Source organism: Oncorhynchus mykiss, chromosome 5 (assembly GCF_013265735.2).
Source record: "Oncorhynchus mykiss isolate Arlee chromosome 5, USDA_OmykA_1.1, whole genome shotgun sequence".
NCBI classification, from domain to species: Eukaryota; Metazoa; Chordata; class Actinopteri; order Salmoniformes; family Salmonidae; genus Oncorhynchus; species Oncorhynchus mykiss.
The window spans coordinates 75,607,032-75,630,484 of record NC_048569.1 but is presented as its reverse complement, the minus strand read 5'-3'; the positions used below and the strand labels follow the sequence as shown (position 1 = coordinate 75,630,484).

At 41.2% G+C, this 23,453-nt stretch overlaps 1 protein-coding gene across 1 annotated transcript; it reads left to right on the top strand.

The window, feature by feature from the left end:
* Positions 1–6,017: 6,017 nt before the first annotated feature.
* Positions 6,018–16,895, top strand: LOC110524579 (regulator of G-protein signaling 5). Its single transcript, XM_021604378.2, has 5 exons — positions 6,018–6,174; positions 8,637–8,750; positions 9,908–9,969; positions 14,533–14,699; positions 14,808–16,895. Exons 1-5 carry the CDS (start codon positions 6,131–6,133, stop codon positions 14,967–14,969), a joined length of 549 nt encoding a protein of 182 aa, XP_021460053.2. The 5' UTR covers positions 6,018–6,130; the 3' UTR covers positions 14,970–16,895.
* The last annotated feature ends 6,558 nt before the right edge of the window (positions 16,896–23,453 follow it).

Here is a 23,453-nt window from a genome sequence, read left to right as displayed (position 1 = left end):
ACTTTCCCGAAGGCACTGTACATCTCTATAAAAATGATCTTATAGAGCCACTTAAAACCCTTTAGACTGACACCGTCCTTTCATTTGTGGTGGAAACAAATTTTTCTCTCAATGAGGATTCATTTATTTCTCTAAGGAGAGGAATGATAACTCACATATCTATTTATCTCCTGGCCTGTATTTAGCTTCGGGTACACTTGCATAATGGGAAAGAGAGAGAGGCATTGTAATTTAAAAGCAAATAATTTTAAGCAGGCGGGTTCTCCGGAAAAGCCTTTGCAAATAAACCTCCTTTATCTAAGCAATTAATGGTGCTGTGGGAAAAGCCATTTAATTTCCTCTCTCTTCTGGCCTGTGATAGCATTCTGGAGAAACATGACACCTCTGTAGGAATCCATCCAGGCCTGCCTGTCCTGGGTCAAGTCCAGTCCAGTTTGGAACAGTTTAAAAGTGTTGAGATCACTGGTGTAGCTCACATGATCATGATCATCTTCATCTTTTTCAGTGTCACGCCCTGACCTTAGAGAGCCTTTTTATGTCTCTATTTGGTTTGGTCAGGGTGTGATTTGGGTGGGCATTCTATGTTCTGTTTTCTATGTTTTTGTATTTCTATGTTTTGGCCGGGTATGGTTCTCAACCAGGGACAGCTGTGTATCGTTGTCTCTGATTGGGAATCATACATAGGCAGCCTTTTTCCCTTTTGTCTTTGTGGGAAGTTGTCTTTGTTAGGGGCACTATAGCCTTTGTAAGCTTCACAGTCGTGTTTGTTATTTCTTGTTTTTGTTGGCGTCATTAACAAATAAAAGAAAATGAACGCTCACCACACCTTGGTCTCATTCCGACGACGGCTGTGACAGAACTTCCCACCACAAACGAACCAAGCGGCGTGGTAAGGGGGAGCAGCGACTTCAGGAGGACTGGACATGGGAGGACATCCTGGACGGCAAAGGATCCTGGACATGGGAGGAGATCCTGGCCAGAAGGGATCGTCTTCCATGGGAACAGGTGGAAGCAGCTAGGAAGGCGGAGGCAGCGAGTAAAAGGGCCCAGCGTTACGAGGGAACACGGCTAGCACGGAAGCCTGAGAGGCAGCCCCAAAAAATTATTTGGGGGGGGCACTCCTCGTGTCTCCTCGCGTCTCTTCAGCCCAGGATATCCTACGCCGGCTCTGCGCACTGTGTCTCCGGTGCGTCTGCACAGCCCAGTGCGTCCTCACTCCATCACTCCAGTGATGATCCATGGCACGAAGCCTCCAGTGAGGAGTCATGGCATGAAGCCTCCATCGACGCTCTCCAGTCCGGAGTCCCCAGCGAGAGTCCCCAGTCCGGGGCCCACAGCGATGGTTCCCAGTCCGGGGCCCGCAGCGAGGGTTCCCAGTCCGGGGCCCGCAGCGAGGGTTCCCAGTCCGGGGCCCGCAGCGAGGGTTCCCAGTCCGGGGCACGCAGCGAGGGTACCCAGTCCGGGGCACGCAGCGAGGGTTCCCAGTCCGGGGCACGCAGCGAGGGTTCCCAGTCCGGGGCACGCAGCGAGGGTTCCCAGTCCGGGTCCGCAGCGAGGGTTCCCAGTCCGGTATTTTCAAACTGCACATTTTCTCTTAGACTCATGGCAAAATGTGTAGAATAGCAGGAAAATAACTCTAAACCAACAACATCTTCACTCGCCCTCATTGCAAAATGACTAAAATAGCATGAGATTAGCTATAAAACCGCACATTTTTCTCTCTGCTTGGAAATTGCGGGTTTCCTTGCTAAACTGTGCTACGCCACTGGTGGAGATAGCATTGGAAATAACAACGTGATTCAGAGGAGTTGGGTTAAATCAAATCAAATGTATTTATATATAGCCCTTCATACATCAGCTGATATCTCAAAGTGCTGTACAGAAACCCAGCCTAAAACCCCAAACAGCAAGCAATGCAGGTGTAGAAGCACGGTGGTTAGGAAAAACTCCCTAGAAAGGCCAAAACCTAGGACGAAACCTAGAGAGGAACCAGGCTATGTGGGGTGGCCCGTCCTCTTCTGGCTGTGCCGGGTGGAGATTTTAACAGAACATGGCCAAGATGTTCAAATGTTCGTAAATTACCAGTTAAATCCTTTCCGTGGCATCCCATTTGGTTTCATTGATCAAGCCTAGTCTCCATTCCATTTGTTTCATTCATACAGGCTCCATGATGATGCTTATTCTATGGTAATCTGCTTTATCAGCCTCTCTTGCTGTTGACCTTTGCCAAGGAGGAAGTAAAACGTCAGAGGGGCAGTCTGAGAGCCGCGCTAAGGCACTCAAGGAGTCATAACAAAGCACAGAGATTACAGCAGGATTGGTGCTCTGTGGTATTTTTGGAGAAATGTCAATGTGAGATTACACTCGCCTTCCTGTTTCGTCAAACACTCTGGCACCAGGAAGCCTGATATATTCTGATTTCCCAGGAAACCAGTGATTATGGCAAATACCATGGCTTATTGCACTTAAACGACCAAATAACAACATGATTAGTCATGTTAAGTGGAGATGGGAGATTTGAACGAGTCTTCCATTTTTGGAAAAGGGTCTTAGAAATTATAACTGGACAACTTGTTCTTTCTTCAGATCCCTTAGAAGTGAGGTGATTTTAGAAATAGTTCTATTGTACTATGCAATTTCCACGCAGGGGTTCTGCCTACTCTCTGAAGTGTGATTGGAATGGCATTCCAAATATTGTACCAAGATTAAAGTCAGATTTCATCCAAACTGAAATCAATAACGCGGTAATAACATATGCCCTCATTCACATGATGTAACCGAAGTTCAGATCCCCTGGTGCCAACATTACAGTTATTGAATATTCATCTTGGTGATAGAGCGTAATGTGAGGGTTGAAATACATGGCCTCGCTTTACATTACAAAACCATGTATTTGCTAGTTTAACTAACTACCATGTAGTACATAGTTAATATGTAAATACAACATTTGTAGTACCACTTATTCATTACGACCAAATAGTTAACGCATCTGGACCATTTTTTAGATTCCTGTCTAATTGCTCTAAATATAAGCACAAACTGTATGTGAAATGACAACTAAAACAATGACATCCCAGCCATTGGGGTTGCACGGCAGTGTTTTCCCTTGGCAGACCTTTCTTTGGGTCATTACATCCCTAAGCTGAGCATAGAGCATATGTCCATGGAACAAACAAACTGCCCGGCTGCCAACTGGTCCATGTTTATTTGAACTGCATTATAACGATCATCTTTGGCAGTTTGGGCTTCCAGTAAAGTCTGTAATCAAAACAAAGCTTTTGTGGTTTTGTATGCTTACATGGTCTCTGATCCGTTACCACTGATGCTGCTGCCTAGAGCACACAAACACTTTCCAAACATGTTAGCTTTTGATGGAGCTGCCACTAACAGAAAGTTATTTTGCTTTTTTTCTCAACCCCCATCTGCCTGACACAGTGCTGCTGTTCCACTGAGGCGGGGAAAATGTATTGTTTACCATGTCATCAAGATAAGACGAGCTGCTTGGTGCCCCTTTATGGTCCACTTGAAAACATGCCAGATGACATTCTGTTATCAACCATACTGAACCAATATCCATGTCTTCAGTTTCCATTTCTACAAACAAATGATCTGTCAATAGTCCAATATGTCACTGTTGATGTCTGGGGGTCTATAGATTAGATCCATAGCCTACATGTTCTATAGACAACACAGCACGCAAGGAGCAAAGACAAGTTAGCAAGTCTCAACGAATCTGGTCAAAATTTTAATTATTTGACCTTTGTTTTTGTAACTAAGGGGAAAACATTATCAAGAAAGTTTGATATTTCAATAGAACAATGTTAAGGCCCTTGTTTATGTAACTGGTGTGGTCCTGGTTTGTCTGGGACAGGAACGGCACCTTCTCCTATTCAGGAAACTGGCCACTGTTTTCTGTGCGCTCTCCAAATATCCCTCCCTGCCAAGCAGCCTAGTCTCTATAGCATGGCTACCGGCTGTAAATCATGTTCCATCGACCAGAGAATGGTATTGTTTTAGTTCCTGTCTTGGATTCTATTCAGAGATGCTCTCCAGCATCTCTGAGCCAAATGAAGGGTTCTCTTTTTTTCTTTGTACACAGAATGTTCTTCAGACAGTAGAAGGATCAGACTGTATGTCATGTTTACTTGTTCTTTGAGTATCATGAGTGTGTAATTGCAATTTTCCAAGCTTGTTCATCATTTGTTTTTGACATTTGTTGTATTTTTTTCCCCCATGTTCTTCTCAGAGGATTCCTCACATCAGATTTGGAGGGATTGTTTACTTTCAATGTACTGTAAACATGCAGATGAAGCATAAATGGTACCAAGGGACTGATTTACTGCATTATGGTAATTTGTTCAAAACAACTAACGGTTAACATTTATTGAATATATGTTGGACTTGTGGCAATTTAACCTCTAAAATGCCAGCACCATGATCCAACCAACCATGCTGATGTCAACCATGGTTACTGTGTGAGAAGTTGTCACAATTTACATTGTTTTATTTTATTTAACCTTTATTTAACTAGGCAAGTCAGTTAAGAACAAATACTTATTTACAATGACGGCCTACCAAAAGGTCTCCTGCGGGGACAGGGCCTGGGCTTAAAACTAGTGTCTAGTTTGAGAAACAGACGCCTCACAAGTCCTCAACTGGCAGCTTTATTAAATAGTACCCGCAAAACACCAGTCTCATTGTCAACAGTGAAGAGGCGACTCCGAGATGCTGGCCTTCTAGGCAGAGTTGCAAAGATAAAGCCATATCTCAGACTGGCCACTAAAATGAAAAGATTAAGATGGCCAAAATAACACCCACTGGACAGAGGAACTCTGCCTAGAAGGCCAGCATCCTGGAGTTGCCTCTTCACTCTTGTAATAATTGTATATGAACAAAAAATCACTGTCTCTAACTCCCATATGGATTAGAAGGTTTGGTCTTTCACCTTGTTTTCTTAAATGGCTGTAGATGGGATATCTGTGACTAAACGTTTCCTATTTATAGCTAATGATGTTTGCTTTGTGTGATGGTTGAAAAGGCCTAGCATACATTGCGCAAATAGTTCATGTTTATCTGAAAACATGTTTCTCCAGCTCCACTGGAGTTTGGGCTAGTCCTGGGACTGCAGTCTGCAGTCTATACTCAAACTTGAATTCACAACTGTTTTTTCTAACTGAGAAAGATAATCAAAAGGAACTAGAACACTTTATTTAAAGGTCCATAATAAATCATGTATAAGGCATTGACAGTTTGCTCACCATTTATTAAATCATTACGCCAACATTTGTAAATATTAGTATGTTAATTATTCACACATATATTTATATTTCCTTAAACATCCTGTTTTGTGTGATAATTGTTTTACCAGGTACCACAGGAATGTCTAGCAATGGCATGCCCATCTTTCATCTTTCTGTATTTATAAAGTATAGATAGAGTTCACTTTAGATTAGGGACTGCAAAAATACTTTACTAATGATTAGTAAATGGTTTATAAATGTGGGAGTAATTATTAATAAATGGTGAACACAATTTATAAATGCCTTTTTGTTATTAAGGACCTTTTAAATAAAGTTTTACTAAAGTGATCTTGATTTGCATGTTAATAAAAGGGATACGTTCGGATTTTGGCAATGAGTCAGATGAACTCGTGGATATACTTTTCATGTCTCTGTGTCCAGTATGAAGGAAGTTAGAGGTAATTCCTCGAGCCAATTTTAATAGAGTTAGCACAATGAATGGAAGTCTATGGGTATCTGCTAGCATGTATTTATCTAATAAATTACTTAACAAATGTATCTTTCACCACTTGATCAGTGGCTGAGTTCAGTGCAAATTCTTTATCTTTGTAAATGTAAGAATCTGATCACAAATCTGTGGTTAGGGATTAACCTCTACTTCCAGCCATACCAGTTCTAGCAGACCACTTCTCATGCAGTCGACCCTGACTCCTCTGCCTGCAGTCGCAGACATCCGTTTCATTGGCTAATGCTCTTGTCCCAAAGCCAATAGGCTCTCTGTATATAAACTCCCCAAGAGTGCTGAAGGACAAAGTCAAAAAGAAAAGGGACTCTGAATCTTACGGTGGTGGACTCACTCAACAAAACATCAAAAAGGAAAACTTCATAAAATGTGTAAAGGATTAGCTGCGTTGCCCCAAACATGTCGGATAAGGTGAGATACCAAAAGCAGTATGCTCTTCTGTTTCTCTGAAAGGGTAATCTTTCCTATTTTTGCCTGAAATAAGCCCAGAGAAACTACATTCAAAACTTTTATGAGTTGATTTCTTAGTCAGAAAATGTTTGACCTATATTCAAAATCTGATTTCTGTATTTATAGTTTTTTCTCATTTTGTAAAAATGCTGAGATGTTTTTAGTATGGTTTAAATTATTGAAATATGCTGTATAGTAATCTAGATTATTGTGAATATCGTTTGCTCTTCATTTTAAGACAAGTGGAAAGTTTAAAGTTGATTTAAATACTTGATCAAACATTTTTAACTGTCCAAAAAGTTTCCAGTTGCAGATATAAAGGTATTGTTTCATGATCTTAATTAATACCTGAAGGATAGCATCATGCTGACTCTATTCCCATTTGCAGCACCAACTCAGCTGCAGGTCAATTGCATCCACATGCAAGACAGGAATATTTAGCCAAGCTGAAAAGCAAAACAGAGGTTCACTATCTGCTCTTTGTCATCCTCTGGTCATGAATTTATAAAACAGCATAAGCAGCCAAATGGGAAAGCGGAATCAGTATGATATACTGCCCTGTTCCAGTTAAATGGGTTGATTTAATATAGTATTCATGCATATGATGAATACTTCTATATTGAGTTATGGATTTCCTAAATCAGACTATTATCTGGATAAGTATTTTTCTGAAATAGTAGGAAGTTCATGAATAACTTATGGCAATAACACAGGGCTGTTTTTCAAACAGGCATTCCCTGAAAGCCGCTCATCAGTCAAACAATTAGAACAGTTACCAGTTGATCAAAAACCAAAAATGTAAGATGCAGTATATTATCCTTTTCATGGGGGATTTATTTTTTAATTACACATCGTTACTTGGAGATGTCCTAAAAAAAAGTTACCTAGACCAATGCTACTAACACGTCTAAAAATCGTAACACATTATTTTCTTCTTCATGTGGGCTATCCTGATTTTATAACGTCAATGCCCTGAACTCCTGGGCAATCTCTTAATTACAGCTCTGGTTAGAATGAATATTCTGTAGAAACCCATGGAAATGTGTGGTCTGTCGTAGTTAGGGTTGAAAATTCCTGGAACTTTCAATAAATTCCTGGGTTTTCCAGAAATTGCAGTTGAAAGATCCCGGAGATAGGAGGGAATAAGCAGGATATCTGGAATCCTCCAACCAGGATTTCTGGAAAACCAGGGAATTGATTGAAAGTTCCTGGAATTTTGCAACCCTACCTGGAATCTATACTCTTAGAAAAAATGGTGCTATCTAGAACCTAAAAGGGTTCTTTGGCAGTCCCCATAGGAAAGCCCTTTGAAGAACCCTTTTTGGTTCCATGTAGAACCCTTTCACCAGAGGGTTCTACGTGGAACCCAAAATATTCTACCTGGAACCAAAAAGGGTTATATCTGGAACTAAAAAGGGTTCCTCCTATGGGGACAGCCAAAGAACCCTTTTGGAACACTTTTTTTCTAAGAGTGTAGATGTAGTTGGGTGTCATCCCCGGTCGGGAACAACAAGGTCTGTCTTGCTAACAAGAGGCTGCACGTGTGGCTGTGGTTTTAGTTGAGCCCATCTATTGATCGCTGACTACATGGATCGATGAAAGTAACAAAGAGGAATCAACTACGTGAGGCTCACCACGTCATACATTATTGATCAGACTTTGTTTTGTTTAGTTGTCTCTGCTGTTTTTCTAACCTGAGTAATGGGAGCAGTAGATAATGATAAAGGTGGGTATTCTATTCAAAGTATTTTTGGTTTAATCACTTAAATGTCCTCTTTGTAAAAAAATAATAATAATTTGATTATTGCCTTTTTGCAAATGGCAAGTAAAATTGTTAGTGTGTTATTGTGTCCACAAAATATTGTGGACACTCTCTTTAAGTTTGAGATGGCTTAGAAGTGGGTATTTTGATTATTAATAGTTAACATAATAAGCTGATTGAAGATTAAAATGAAAGTTATATTATAAAAATGACGTAACCTTTTAGCCCTTTTACATGTTATGATTACATTATAGTGTAATCTAACTCCTGACACTGTGCCATTGAAAGCAAAGGCTACATCACAGGACCTCTACTAATGGGTCTGATTCATCTGAGGATGTGTTTGTATTATCCTGGGTCTGACAGGGTACATTTAAGATCCAAATAAATGAATGTGAAGGCCTAGTTTATGATTAGTCCCTCCTTTTTAAGGTTGGGTATGTATTTTGCTCTGTTGCTGATTGCTGTTCAACTTGTATTATATTGAACTTTATTGATTAGTTATAGCTATCTGTGTCTCACTTGGTTTTTCTGAATACAATCTGCATTAGCCAAAGTCATTACTAGTGTTGTTATACTGTTCTCTCATGAATGTGTGCCATTTAAAACATTACAGCATCCTCCTAAATGGCCTTATTTCCTCATGACTTTCCTTTCTTAGGGCTAAAGAGATCAAGTCTAAGTTGGGGGTTCTCCTCCAGAAGCCTGAGAATGGCATTGACCTGATCATCCCATACCCAGAGAAACAAGAGAAGAAGCCAGAGAAGCTTCAGAAGTGAGTAGCACGGACCGTCCTCGCACACACAAAGATTAACAGGAACGCATTCTCTCTCGCATGAGTGCGTGAACACACCTTATTGCAACATGGTCTGTCAGTTATCCCAGTTATCAGTTATCCCTGACTCAGATTCAGTCCATTTTCAAGTGATGATTTTACTTCAAGTGCTCCTCAAAGGAGTGAAACGTTTAGGCCTTACTCTACTTCAAACAGTGTCAAATAGACAATTGTAAATTGCTTCCATGATTTACTGCTTGGCTTTCATCTCCAGATCTGACTTAGAAAGAGAGGGAGAGCCTGTCAGTATGCACGTTAGCCTCATAATTGATAGCCGTGCATGGACAGAGACCATTGCATGTACTGTATCAAATGAAGAGTTCAAAGGTTGAGACATCTCCATCCCAGGCACTGGAACTGACCAGACCAAGATAATGGTTGCTTATCACAAAAATGTATATACTGTACTATATGTGTTCAGTCTCTACAGTTTATCATGCACTACCTTCTACAGGGAAATAATCCGTTGTATGTATGATTACAGAAAGTGAGTGTTGAAGGAAGAGGAGAAAGAGAATGCAGTGGAGAGAGAATTTGGAGAGAACATCCTGTGAAGTGTCACTGTGATGTTTACATGTTAAATCATCTCCAAATTGACCATAAAAGCATTGCATACTGCGGCTGTGTCTTCCACTTAATTGCGTAACCTCTGACATAATGGATGTTTGCAAGCTATTTCCCCCACTAGCTCAGTAGAACAGCCATCAATAAAGATGAGATGCTGAAGGGCTCTCTCTCTGACTAGTGTGTGTGTGTTAGAGGGAGGGCAATCAAGGACCTCAATGACCTTACATGGAGCAGTATGAAGAGGCTGGGAGTGACAAACTTCTGACCCTGGGGTTAAAACACTGAACACTGATTCTCTGAATCCAGCTGTTAACAACATGGCCTTCTGATAATGGGCTGATGAAGATGAATAGGCAGGAAATATAGTCCAATCAAAGGCTAATGTTGTTTGGGCTTTCCAGTAGATAAGTTCTTCTTCTTCTTTGGTTAGTAAGGACTGACCGTGCTCATTTGCTTGTCTCATGTTAAATCAAGTTTACGGTGATTGACTATAATATGTGGGTGTTGTATTGTGTTTGTGTGTTGTACAGGCCCATTCCTGAGGAGGCTTCTCAGTGGCGTGAGTCCCTGGACCATGTGCTGACCAACAGTTGTGAGTATGCCCAGATCTACAGGCATGCGCACACAAACACACACACACACACACACACACACACAACAAATAAGTCCTTACGAAAAGCCATGAGGTCTTGTGTAAAACTATATATTTCTTCACCCCATCATATTAAACTTTACGAGTCATGCAAAATACAGAGCAGACAGACTAGTATAATATTACAGTAACTTTGATGGTATTGATTACAGTAACTTTGATGGTATTCACTCTTGTTATCCAGAGAAGTAACATTTCATAATCCATCTGTGGGCATAACGTCTATATTGTGTAATAAATTAAACCTGCATCTAAAATTAAACTGCTGGAAAATATGCCTTCCTCAAAGGCCTGGTCTAAATGTTCCAGTGTGGTGCATTCCTCCAGGGTGTGTGTGTGTGTGTGTGTGTGTGTGTGTGTGTGTGTGTGTGTGAATGCCAGGAATCTCTCCTTACTCATAACATACATAACTATTCTGACCCATTGACTTTTTCCACAGTTTGTTACATTAAACTTATTTTAAAATTGATTAAGAAAAAATAGTTATTTTTCCCCCTCATAAATCTACACACAATACCCCATAATGGCAACCCAAAAAACAGGTTTTTAGAATATTTGGAAAATGTAGAAAATAGACCCTTTACTCAGTACTTTGTTGAAGCACCTTTGGCAGCAATTACAGCCTTGGGTCTTCTTGGTTATAACGCTACAAGCAGTGTACAGCTATTTTCAGGTCTTGATTGGGTTCAAGTCCGGGCTCTGGCTGGGCAACTCAAGGACATCCAGGTCACTCCTGCATTGTCTTGGCAGTGTGCTTAGGGTTGTTGTCCTGTTGGAAGGTGAACCTTCACCACAGTCTGAGCTCCTGAGCTCTCTGGAGCAGGTTTTCATCAAGGATCTCTCTGTACTTCCATCTTTCCCTCAATCCTGACAAGTCTCCCAGTCCCCCCCACTCAAAAATATCCCCACAGCATGATGTAGCCACCACCATGCTTCACCATAGGGATGGTGCCAGGTATCCTCCAGAAGTGATGCTTGGCATTCAGACCAAAGAACTCAATATTGGTTTCATCAGACCAGACAATCTTGTTTCACATGGTCTGAGAGTCCATTAGGTGCTCTTTGGCAAACTCCAAGTGGGATGTCATGTGCCTTTTACTGAGGAGTGCCTTCCATTTGGCCACACTACCATAAAGGCCTGATTGGTGGAGTGCTGCAGAGATGAACTTCCTTCTGGAAGTTTCTCCCATCTCCACAGAAGACCTCTGGAGCTCTGTCAGAGTGACTATCAGGTTCTAAGTCACCTCCCTGACCAAGGCCCTTCAACCCAATTGCTCTGTTTGGCCGGGCGGCCAGCTCTAGGAAGATTTTTGTTGGTTCCAAACTTCTTCCATTTACAAATTATGGAGGCCACTGTGCCTTGACACAATCCTGTCTCGGAGCTCTACGGAGGCTTCCTTCGACCTCATGGCTTGGTTTTTGCTCTGACATGCACTGTCGACTGTGGGACCTTATATAGACCGCTGTGTGCCTTTCCAAATCATGTCCAATCAATTGCATTTACCACAGGTAGACTCCAATTAAGTTGTAGAAACATCTCAAGGATGATCAATGGAAACAGGATGCACCTGAGCTCAATTTTGAGTCTCAAAGCTAAGGGTCTGAATGCTTATGTAAATAATAAATATATATATATTACATTAACATTTGTAAAACTTCCTAAAAACCTGTTTTCACTTTGTCATTATGGGGTATTGTGTGTAGATTAATGAGGAAAAACATTTATTTAATCAATTTTAGAGTAAGGCTGTGATGTAACAAAATGTGGAAAAAGTGGGTCTGAATACTTTCCGAATGCACTGTACATGTGTAAATCATATATTCATCTGGGATCAGATATGTACAGTGCTTACATACATAAGTACATGATTTAGTGGGTTGTAATGGTACCACATGCTTTGATGTTAGTGCATGGTAGTAGCCCACACACACACACACACACACACACACACACACACACACACACACACACACACACACACACACACAACCATCAGATTCACCCAGTGGTGCAACTCCTCTGAGCAGACCCATCAGTCTCCTCTCCAGCAAAACTCATAGCTTGTAGAGTAGCTATGAAACTATGAGAGGTTAGGGATGTTATTGTAACATCCCCAGATAGAGCTCAGCTCAAAATTAAAGTGATTAATAACCCGGGAACTGGAAACTGCTGTGCTCTGATTATCTAATGAAGAACTTTGACATTAATATTACAGTTAATATGGATTCCCCCTAGTTTCCCTCATGGGGTTTAAATAGGTGTTGTTCAATGTTCTATATTTATTCTCAACCAAATGCTCTACTGTATTACTGCAAACAGTCATACAGCCACATCACTTACTCTAAAGTGTTATGTTCCACCAAGACAAACTCAAAATGTCGCTCACAAAGGGACCTAACAAAAAAATTATTGACAAAGAGAAAGGCATTCAAAAGGGGTTCTGAAAGGCACCCATGTGGGTGCCCCCTGAAAGTTGGCAAAGCACCTAGTAAGGGGTTCTGAAAGACACCCACCATGGATGCCCACTTGGATTGCCTCCGGAATGACCAACTGAAAGAAAAACCCACAACAACTTAGGATAGAGAGTGAAAACAATATGGAGCAAAACAAACATGGGAAACACCAAAACTCTGGCTTCTTTCAAACTTAAATAAGGTGTGCTCGAAATCGCATCACAGCTGACATAAAGTGCAGCTCTCCCCAACATCTCTCATGCGCAACTGGAGCACTCGGCCAGCCACTCCTAAATAGCACCTGGGCCAACACAGGTGAAACACCTTCCTACTAACGAGATGGCAACCAGCACAGGTATAACACATACTGACTGACGAGGGGACACCAATCGGTGCACCCTACGTGCTAAACGTGCTAAAGTTCAACCTCAAAATATAAATGGAAAACCCAAATCCTGTAATAAAAGCAATATTGTAAAATAGGGAACTAGTAGTTGTAGGGGCAGAAATCTTGCAGGAGGCAGACTGTTCTGTTGCAGAAGCTATGCTTTTACGTTCAGGTGGCGATTGTGGTCTAGACCCACAATCTGAAATATTTACAAAATAATAAAATGTACATTTACTTAAATGAAAAGAAATGCCTTGCAGGCAACCTGTCTATTCCATAAAGACTCAGGTTGGGGTATACCAGGCTTACATAAGCCTCCCCTTACAACTACCAAGATCACTCTGCCAAAGAAGCCAAAACCAGGAATTTAAATTCTCTCTGCCCCTCCCTGGGACAGTCGAAATGACAAATAAGCCACATACTGTAACTGGTGTTAAATGCAAAAGGCATAGGCCTAGTTCAAAATCTTTAATCACATATTAGTGTTAAGCAAACAATCAAAATCAGAACTCGTTCATAAAGGAACTTCATTTAATTCACAATTCACACTCATTCATAATATTGGCGTCCTGCTGGAAGCCCATGAACACACCCGCGCGAAATATCTAGGTAGCTACCTCCTCATTTGACTCAAGACTAAGCTACTACCTTGCATTCAGGCAACCTAGCTAGCTAGCTACACTTCAAACTCTAGCCCTCTAGGGATATCAGAAAATGTTAGCTAGCTAGCATTTAGGTTAGCTTAGTTATTTAACTAGCTAGCTAGAGAAAAACGTAACCACCAAGTCATGTAAAATGTGCCAAATAATTGATTTCCTCACATCCGCTAGCTAAATTGCTTTCTCAAACAGGTTTCCACTTATTGGTTCCTCAGTTTCCCCGTTGCCCCTCTGGCGCCAAAATCTAAATGAACATAGGACCTTTGAACCACTACCTGAGTGTTCCTTCATTTGCTAAATTGTATAAATGTTAGTTTGTGACATTGGAGGGTGTGGTTAACAAAACAAATAATTTCCTAATGTTTGTTTTGCAGTTTGAGTTTAAAAAAAGAATTTGTTTGTTCTCCAAAACTTCTCTTGAAAATGTTTATGGCCGCCATGCACTTCCTGTACATTTTAATTTAGACATGAAGTGCTTCCTGTGTGGCAATGATACATGTACAGTTTCTTTTCACATTCAATGTGGGAATTCTGCTTGGCACCCACAAGTGTACACTAAAGACCATTTGACACAAATGAGGAGCTCCAAGAACTAACCATCAAACAATCACATTTGATGGAAATAAATAAAGTGAAGTGGCTGAATCAGGATGCTGGTTATTTATTTATGTATAGTCATGCCCAGTATAATGTTCTCAATTCAGCAAACACTTTTATACAAAATGACTCACAGCAACATATATTGAGGATTAGCGGGCCATGTAAGAATCCAACCCAAACTCTGCTGTTGTAAACACTGTGCTACTGTACCAACCACATAAGCTATCGGAGCTAGTCCTATCACATCATCTAACAGTTTAAAACAGAGGCACAGTTGGCAGTTTGTCTCTGGAATTCAGGTCTCATGGGAGATGTTAGAAGATTGGCGCAATGCTCTCTGTGTGGCAGGAAAATATGGGACCACTTGTTCTCTCTCTCTTTCTCTATCTCTTCATCTCCAAGGTGGCCTGGCCATGTTCCGTAGCTTCCTGCGCTCTGAATTCAGTGAGGAGAACATTGAGTTCTGGGTGGCCTGCGAGGACTTCAAGAAGATCAAGTCTTCCATGAAGATGGCTGTGAAGGCAAGGAAGATCTATGAGGACTTCATCCAGACCGAGGGACCCAGAGAGGTGACAGAAAATGTGGCCATCAAATCTGTGGTTGTATTTGTTGTGGAAGCCCAGACTTACCTTTGCCTGCCTTTCTGTGTCTCTTTCTCGCTCTCTTCCTCCCTCCAGGTGAACATTGATCATTACACCAAGGATGTGACCCTGAGGAACCTGGTTGATCTTTCCCCGGGGACCTTTGACCTGGCCCAGAAGAGAATTTATGCTCTGATGGAGAAGGACTCCTTTGGCCGCTTCCTGAGATCTGAGCAGTACCAGGAGCTGGTCAAATAAGGAGATGATCACAGAATAAGGGTCAATTCCAAACCAATTGGATGTCATTTGAAGTGGATGGAATTAGGCCTTTTTTAAATAATTTGATGCAATTGACACAAGCGAGACTGCAGTTTTGATAACTAAGGGCAATCATAAAGATTTCTCATTCTATACCAACTTAAATCTATATTTCAAATGACTTCTATATTTGTCTTATCTACCTGCAGCCAATCAAAATGTCACATGTCAATTCAAAAAGTAAAGAGTGTGGAACATGCATTATGACAGTATTTGTTAAATGAGAGACAAACAAACCACCAATCAATTAAACAGTGATTTAAAGAAATACATTGGAAAATCACAATCTCTTGGGAAGATTTACCAAAGGTCACAAATATTGCAGACAAAATCTCTCGCAATCATTTTGTCCCATAGTCTAAATAAAAAGGAAGATCCTAGACAGACAAATAGACACACCATATTTGTACATCATAGCTTTCCCAGAAAAAAAACTGAAGTGGCTTTCAGAGTTTCTGGAGAGAACAATCTGACCTCTGCCTTGAGACTCTTAGTGACACATCCAGTACCCATCAAGTGTTCTAAATAGGGGAGAACGGGTGAGGGACTTGGCCAACCTAGCGTTCACACAGCCAAGTGATAAACAGTTTAAAAACAACAGACATAGAGACCAAGTGTCTTGAGTAGCTGTGAGTTGGCTCCAACGTGCTCTCAGGCCATCCTTGGGATCAGTGGTAGGCAGTTTGTTCAGTGGTTCATGGGCCACTGCATTGTAAGTTGCTAAAATGGGAAAACCAAGTAGGGGTGGATCTCAGAAAAGAAAATCACTCAGTATTTTCTCCAGATAATTATTTTTTACCCATTTGAACTAAGTAGGCATAAATTATTCCATTTTAGGTCATTTCAGCCATTCATTTCACCTACAGATGGTCATGAAGCAAAGGAGATGAGGAAAGGAAACACGCAATACAACAACATTTTAACGCTTAGGCACTTTACTAACTTAATCGAAGAGAAAGATATGCACTCAATTATTGACTAACTAATCTCATCCGGTATTTCAATACAGCTTTCGGCATTTCTGTTTGTCACTAACCATTCACTATAATAACTAGCCTTCACACCTTTTATAGTCAGAGAAGTATATGGTTTTGAGGGTGGAGGTCTTTGGTTATGCAAAGGTTCTCTCAGTCCCATGTAGCAATAATATATCACTACCTTACAGTGTGTTTTTATAATGCTCTTCTGTGTTTTTATGTATTTAAGAAGTGCAGCTGTCATAGCCATATCATTGAAGTACTATTACACAAATACTCAATACCTTAATAAGTCCTTATTGTTGCCCAATACAGCATTATTTGACTTTCTGCAACACTGCAGGTCAGGAGTTGACAATTGTGGTCATTTTAATTAACTGATTTTCCCATGTATTTTCACTTGAAGCTAAAGTGACAAAATGTTAGATCACATACTTTGTAATCACTTGACATCATATAGTAATTTAAAGTTTAGTAACAATACCAACACAAAAAACATGTTTCTAAAGTGGCATTGATAAGGGTATCCAGTTGCATAGATTGGCCAATCTACTGCTATTGCCCAAGGTGTCATGCCTTTAGTGAAAACACTTGATGAAAACATCAGTAAGGACTTATGTGGTGCTAAGTTAATATCTGACTCATACAGTCTGTGCATGTATTATTTGTAGTCACCCACATAAAAGGCATACATTAAATTCCTGAAGATGTATTTATTTTCCATGTCAATACAGTATCTACCAGTATTTAGTAGTATTTGTGTTGATTAAGTTATTCATGACTACCCCATTGGAATTCATGGGAGTTGTGGCCAAGAGAGCACCGGGGTCCAGGAGAATCTAGGAGAGGTCTGTCTTTTCATTGTCATAAAAGAGAAAACATCTGACTATCTATTGTCACTCTGTTTTTATTATCCAATATCGGAGGATTTTTTCCCCCTTTTTGTGATCACAAGTTTATCATTAACTGAAAACATCTCTCAACGTAGTACCCAAGAGAAGGCATACTCAAGGATTTCACATGCACATCTTATAAACACCAAGTGTTTCATGATAAGTAACTATGTGTCTTTGTGTGATGACATAAGGGATATTTATTAAACAGATACATACATATACAAAAGGAATAAAAAAAAAAAATAACCATTTAAAACCTTGAGCATGATAAAGCTCATTGAAAATAAACACCCACTAGGAAATTTTCCAACAACAAAACACGCAGCTTTTTGAGGCTGAGTTAGCTAACGTCCTTACTCTTGACTTCTCTTTTTCCCACACGGCAAGTGAGGGTGTTTTTCTTCTTCAGAACAAAGTGCGTCAGTCGGACCCCGGAGGAGTGTATCGTTTGCAGGCGAGCGAATGAAAATGTTGGAGTAGCGAGGGGAAACAGAAAGGAAGCAGATGCTCACTGGGACATACAGCCAACACAAACAGTGTCAAGTCCTAACATGTACTCACTCCTTATTACGGTCACAGTTCCTAGAATCACAGAAGGGTTGTGATGGCCCCTTGGGGGCATCGGTGAACCTGATAAACATCTCGTTGGATTTCTCTCTTCTCTTTTACATGTATTTACATCTTTTACATGTATACATCTACCCAAAGCTGTGTCATTGGAAAAGATCAAGAATATCAGTCAGACATCTTAGTAGATCTTTATAATATACATTTCATGAGCAAACCAACCCATTGTTTATAAGGAGTGCAAATACTATTATAAGCCAGACCAGATAACGTTACTTTATAATGTTAAGAAATAGCTGACATCTCTTTATACTGCCTGGCCAAGCAACACCACTACCATTCCATGAACCATGCAGGCCACTAGCCTTATGTCCAAATATATAACCAGAGAGTACACGCAATGCTAGCCCGGAGATGACAACCCACACACTGTGTAGATGGGCAGATAGCACCTCAATGCTTCTTATGGTCATCTGTTATATTGTTATACAATGCAACAAGAAGAGATTGTGGATTACAAAGAGGGCTAGGATTACCGAAACATCAAGCCTGCTCTTATAAATGATGTGTTTACAAACATAAGAAAAAGAGCTTCACCTTCTCTCCTCATTTGAACTTTTCAACTGCTCCTAGTCTCTTATTCTCTAGAAGCGAAAGCTTTCTCATTCTACAGCATACAGTGTAGAAGCTTCTCAGCTGAATTTACTAATCTGTCAAGGAACATCGCCAATAAGACTTGGGAAGAAAACTAAACTGTGCTTCTGTAACGGATGTGAAACGGCTAGCTTAGTTAGCGGTGGTGTGCGCTAAATAGCGTTTCAATCGGTGACGTCACTTCCTCTGAGACCTTGAAGTAGTAGTTCCCCTTGCTCTGCAAGGGCCGTGGCTTTTGTGGAGCGATGGGTAACGATGCTTTGTGGGTGACTGTTGTTGATGTGTGCAGAGGGTCCCTGGTTCGCGCCCGGGTATGGGCGAGGGGACGGTCTAAAGTTATACTGTTACATTGGTGCCGTGACCCGGATCACTGGTTGCTGCAGAAAAGGAGGAGGTCAAAAGGGGGGTGAGTGTAACGGATGTGAAACGGCTAGCTTAGTTAGCGGTGGTGCGCACTAAATAACGTTTCAATCGGTGACGTCACTTGCTCTGAGACCTTGAAGTAGTAGTTCCCCTTGCTCTGCAAGGGCCGTGGCTTTTGTGGAGCGATGGGTAACGATGCTTCGTGGGTGACTGTTGTTGATGTGTGCAGAGGGTCCCTGGTTCGTGCCCGGGTATGGGCGAGGGGACGGTCTAAAGTTATACTGTTACACTTCCTAGGGTCTCTAAGTTTAGATCCCACTGATGGATGGTGATCCTAAAGCTCTAAATAATGTTAACACTTTATTTGGATAGCCCATCTGTCGATGCTCCATAGATTATCAGTAACATTTCAACTAACTTTCTACTAACGCTAACCTTAACCCTTATCCTAACCCTAAACTTAACCCTAACCATAAACTCAGCAAGCAGTTGCTTATCAACAGATAGTTGGTTGATAGTATGACCATCTGTAGAGCATCTACCAATGAACTATTAAAATAAAGTGTGAGCAATATGATTGATGTTTACAATAGCTTTCTGAGAGCATTGTGAGCTTCTTACTCACTTGGCTCCACTTTAAAGACTGGAATGTTCTGTCCCTTTCACTGACATAGTCTGTAACATATGCAGGCACACACACACACAGACACACACACACTGAGGTCATTCATGCCCAATAACTCTGTGGCAATAACTCCAGAACTTTCTCATGAATTCTCAGAAAATATTTTTGATTTAAAGACTGATGGTAAAAAAGCAATGAATAATAGACAGAACAAACAGCACACTTGAACTTCCTTCTTAAAGCCACGCACGGGTGAAGGAGCCGGTAAAATTGTCCCGTCCCCACCCAATTATTTTTATATATAAATTTTAAAAAGCAGTCGGGGTCTCAACTTACTGTTGTGGGTTAGAAAAGTCGAAAATATAAGGTGCAATTTTAAATGTTGGTTGAATGGACCTGCAGTTGCTCTCCCAGAGCAAGGCTCCAGAGCTGCAGGCCCCCAGAACTCCAGAGATGCAGAGCTGCAGCCTGGGGGACTCAGTGTGATGACATTACTAACACCAGGTCCTCTCTGTTACTCTGTAAAGACCAGACATGCATGGCTTCTGTCCTGCCTGCAGCTACAGAGACACAGAGAGAGGAGGAAACAGAGGGAGAGAACAGAGAGAGAGGAAGAGAGAACCAAGGGAGATAAAGAGAAAGAGAGAATAGCGGGAGAGAGAGATAGAAAGAGAGAAAAATGGGGGGAAAGTCTGCTGTAATGATATGCTGCGGTTGGTAAGGATAATGTAGCTTTGCTAACAAATTGGCAGCCAACTTAACTTATTTGAAAAGTCATTACTTTATTACATTGCTCAATATTTTCTTAACATTTGTCATAATTAGTTAAAGCAATGAAATTGTATCCACTCTTGTCCGACTGCATATACAGTGGGGCAAAAAAGTATTTAGTCGCCACCAATTGTGCAAGTTTAATTTATTTGCAAATTATGGTGGAAAATAAGTATTTGGTCACCAATAAACAAGCAAGATTTCTGGCTCTCACAAACCTGTAACTTCTTCTTTAAGAGGCTCCTCTGCCCTCCACTCGTTACCTGTATTAATGGCACCTGTTTGAACTTGTTATCAGTATAAAAGACACCTGTCCACAACCTCAAACAGTCACACTCCAAACTCCACTATGGCCAAGACCAAAGAGCTGTCAAAGGACACCAGAAACAAAATTGTAGACCTGCACCAGGCTGGGAAGACTGAATCTGCAATAGGTAAGCAGCTTGGATTGAAGAAATCAACTGTGGGAGCAATTATTAGGAAATGGAAGACAAACAAATCCACTGATAATCTCCCTCGATCTGAGGCTCCACGCAAGATCTCGCCCCGTGGGGTCAAAATGATCACAAGAACGGTGAGCAAAAATCCCAGAATCACACGGGGGGACCTAGTGAATGACCTGCAGAGAGCTGGGACCAAAGTAACAAAGCCTATCATCAGTAACACACTATGCTGCCAGGGACTCAAATCCTGCAGTGACAGACATGTCCCCCTGCTTAAGACAGTACATGTCCAGGTCCGTCTGAAGTTTGCTAGAGAGCATTTGGATGATCCAGAAGAAGATTGGGAGAATGTCATATAGTCAGATGAAACCAAAATATAACTTTTTGGTAAAAACTCAACTCGTTTGTGTTTGGAGGACAAAGAATGCTGAGTTGCATCCAAAGAACACCATACCTACTGTGAAGCATGGGGGTGGAAACATCATGCTTTGGGGCTGTTTTTCTGCAAAGGGACCAGGACGACTGATCCGTGTAAAGAAAAGAATGAATGGGGCCATGTATTGTGAGATTTTGAGTGAAACCCACCTTCCATCAGCAAGCGCATTTAAGATGAAACGTGGCTGGGTCTTTCAGCATGACAATGATCCCAAACACACCGCCCGGGCAACAAAGGAGTAGCTTCATAAGAAGCATGTCAAGGTCCTGTAGTGGCCTAGCCAGTCTCCAGATCTCAACCCCATAGAAAATCTTTGGAGGGAGTTGAAAGTCTGTGTTGCCCAGCAACAGCCCCAAAAACATCACTGCTCTAGAGGAGATCTGCATGGAGGAATGGGCCAAAATACCAGCAACAGTGTGTGGAAACCTTGTGAAGACTTACAGAAAATGTTTGACCTCTGTCATTGCCAACAAAGGGTGTATAACAAAGTATTGAGATAAACTTTTGTTATTGACCAAATACTTATTTTCCACCATAATTTGAAGAAATTCATAAAAAATCCTACAATGTGATGTTCTGGATTTTTTTTTCTCATTTTGTCTGTCATAGTTGAAGTGTACCTATGATTAAAATTACAGGCCTCTCTCATATTTTTAAGTGGGAGAACTTACACAATTGGTGGCTGACTAAATACTTGTTTGCCCCACTGTATATATTTTCCACCATTTTCTTGAAATCTGAAAAAGTTGTGAAGCCACGCCCATTTTCAGAAGAATTGTATTATGGGCCCTAAATGCACGGAAATAATGTACAACGCTTGCATACTTCGTATTTTGGCGATTTTAGTATGGCATACGGGAGCTTTTGGCATACTAACTATATCCATACTATGACCAACAGCATACTACATACTACATTTACATCACAAATAGTATGGTTAGTGCAGTTAGTATGAGTATTCAAACACAGCTCACATGGCATTCTCAGATATCTCAATTCTTATTAGCCAATACCCATCACGTGATCAGGTCCTTCTCACAGGCATTTCCGTTAAGAAGTAGGCTACAAGTGAATGATGACAGACACATCGCGGAACGCAACTGCGCGTGTCCCTTTTATCGAATTCCGAGGCGCATATTGAAGAATTTATCATCAGCCAACAAGATTAATATGCCTAATGAACAGCAAAAGCACTAACTTATGTCAATCTACTATCCCCCATAAATAAATATTCCAAATATACTCTGGGACAGTTGTGGGATGTGATAGATCCCAAATAAATACACCACTCACGTAAAAAAAGGCATGTGTTGTTTCTTGCCTTACTGCACAAGCTGGGCATCATTCACAAGTGATGATACATTATTCCCAAGTGATAGGCTAATATTGTCACCCATCAGAATATTCTTAACTTCATATGGTCTTTTCTCCACAATTGGTAGTTACAGTCTTGTCCCATCACTACAACTCCCGTACGGACTCGGGACAGGCAAAGGTCGAGAGCCATGCATCCTCCGAAACACTACCCAGCCAAGCCAGACTGCTTCTTGACACTGCTCGCTTAACCGGCAGCCAACCGCACCATTGTGTCAGAGGAAACATCATCCAACTAGCGACCGTGTCAGCGATCTTGCGCCCGGCCCATCACAGGAGTTGCTAGAGCACGATGGGATAAGGACATCCCAGCAAGCCAAACCCTCCCCTAACCTGGACAATGCTGGACCAATTGTGCACCGCCTCAAGGGTCTCCAGGTCGCGGCCGGCTGCAACATAGCCCGGGATCGAACCTGGATCTGTTGTGACGCCTCAGCAGACCGCTGTATCAGTCTGGAGGCCCAATTTTATGTTGCCTTTACAGATGCTAAATAATATACGTGTGAAATTAGTTTTGATTTAGAATGGACAATTATAAAGCACCCGTCTCGGAACAGGGGCATGGGAAAAAATACAGCACGTCATCTATGTACTTACAGTGCATTCAGAAAGTATTCAGACCCCATGACCTTTTCCACATTTTGTTATGTTACAGTCTTATTCTAAAAATGTTTTTTTTTAATCCCACATCAATCTACATACAATAGCCCCTAATGACAAAGCGAAAACAGGTATTTAGGATTTTTTGCAAATGTATTAAAAATAAAATACTGAAATATTCAGATCATTTGCTATGAGACTCAAAATTGAGCTCAGATATATCTTGTTTACATTGATCATCCTTGAGATGTTTCTTGATCGGAGCCCACCTGTGGTAAATTCAATTGATCGGTCATGATTTGGAAAGGCACACTCCTGTCTATATAAGGTCCCACAGTTTACAGTGCATGTCAGAACAAAAACAAAGCCATGAGGTCGAAAGAATTGTCTGAAGAGCTCCGAGACAGGATTGTGTCAAGGCACAGATCTGGGAAAGGGTAATAAAAAATGTCTGCAGCATTGAAGGTCCCCAAGAACACAGTTGCCTCCATCATTCTTAAATGGAAGAAGTTTTGAACCACCAAGACTCTTCCTAGAGCTGGCAGCCCAGCCAAACTGAGCAGTCAAGGGAGAAAGACCTTGGTCAGGGAGGTGACTTAGAACCCGATGGTCACGCTGACAAAGCTCCAGAGGTCCTCTGTGGAGATGGGAGAAACTTCCAGAAGGACAACCATCTCTGCAGCACTCCACCAATCAGGCCTTTATGGTAGAGTGGCCA

Excerpts from the sequence above, each read along its gene's own strand:
- LOC110524579 (XM_021604378.2), top strand. The coding sequence starts at position 6,131 with ATGTGTAAAGGATTAGCTGCGTTGCCCCAAACATGTCGGATAAG. Across the intron at positions 6,175-8,636 it reads CCCCAAACATGTCGGATAAG|GGCTAAAGAGATCAAGTCTA; the intron begins GTGAGATACCAA and ends TTCCTTTCTTAG. Across the intron at positions 9,970-14,532 it reads CCATGTGCTGACCAACAGTT|GTGGCCTGGCCATGTTCCGT; the intron begins GTGAGTATGCCC and ends TTCATCTCCAAG.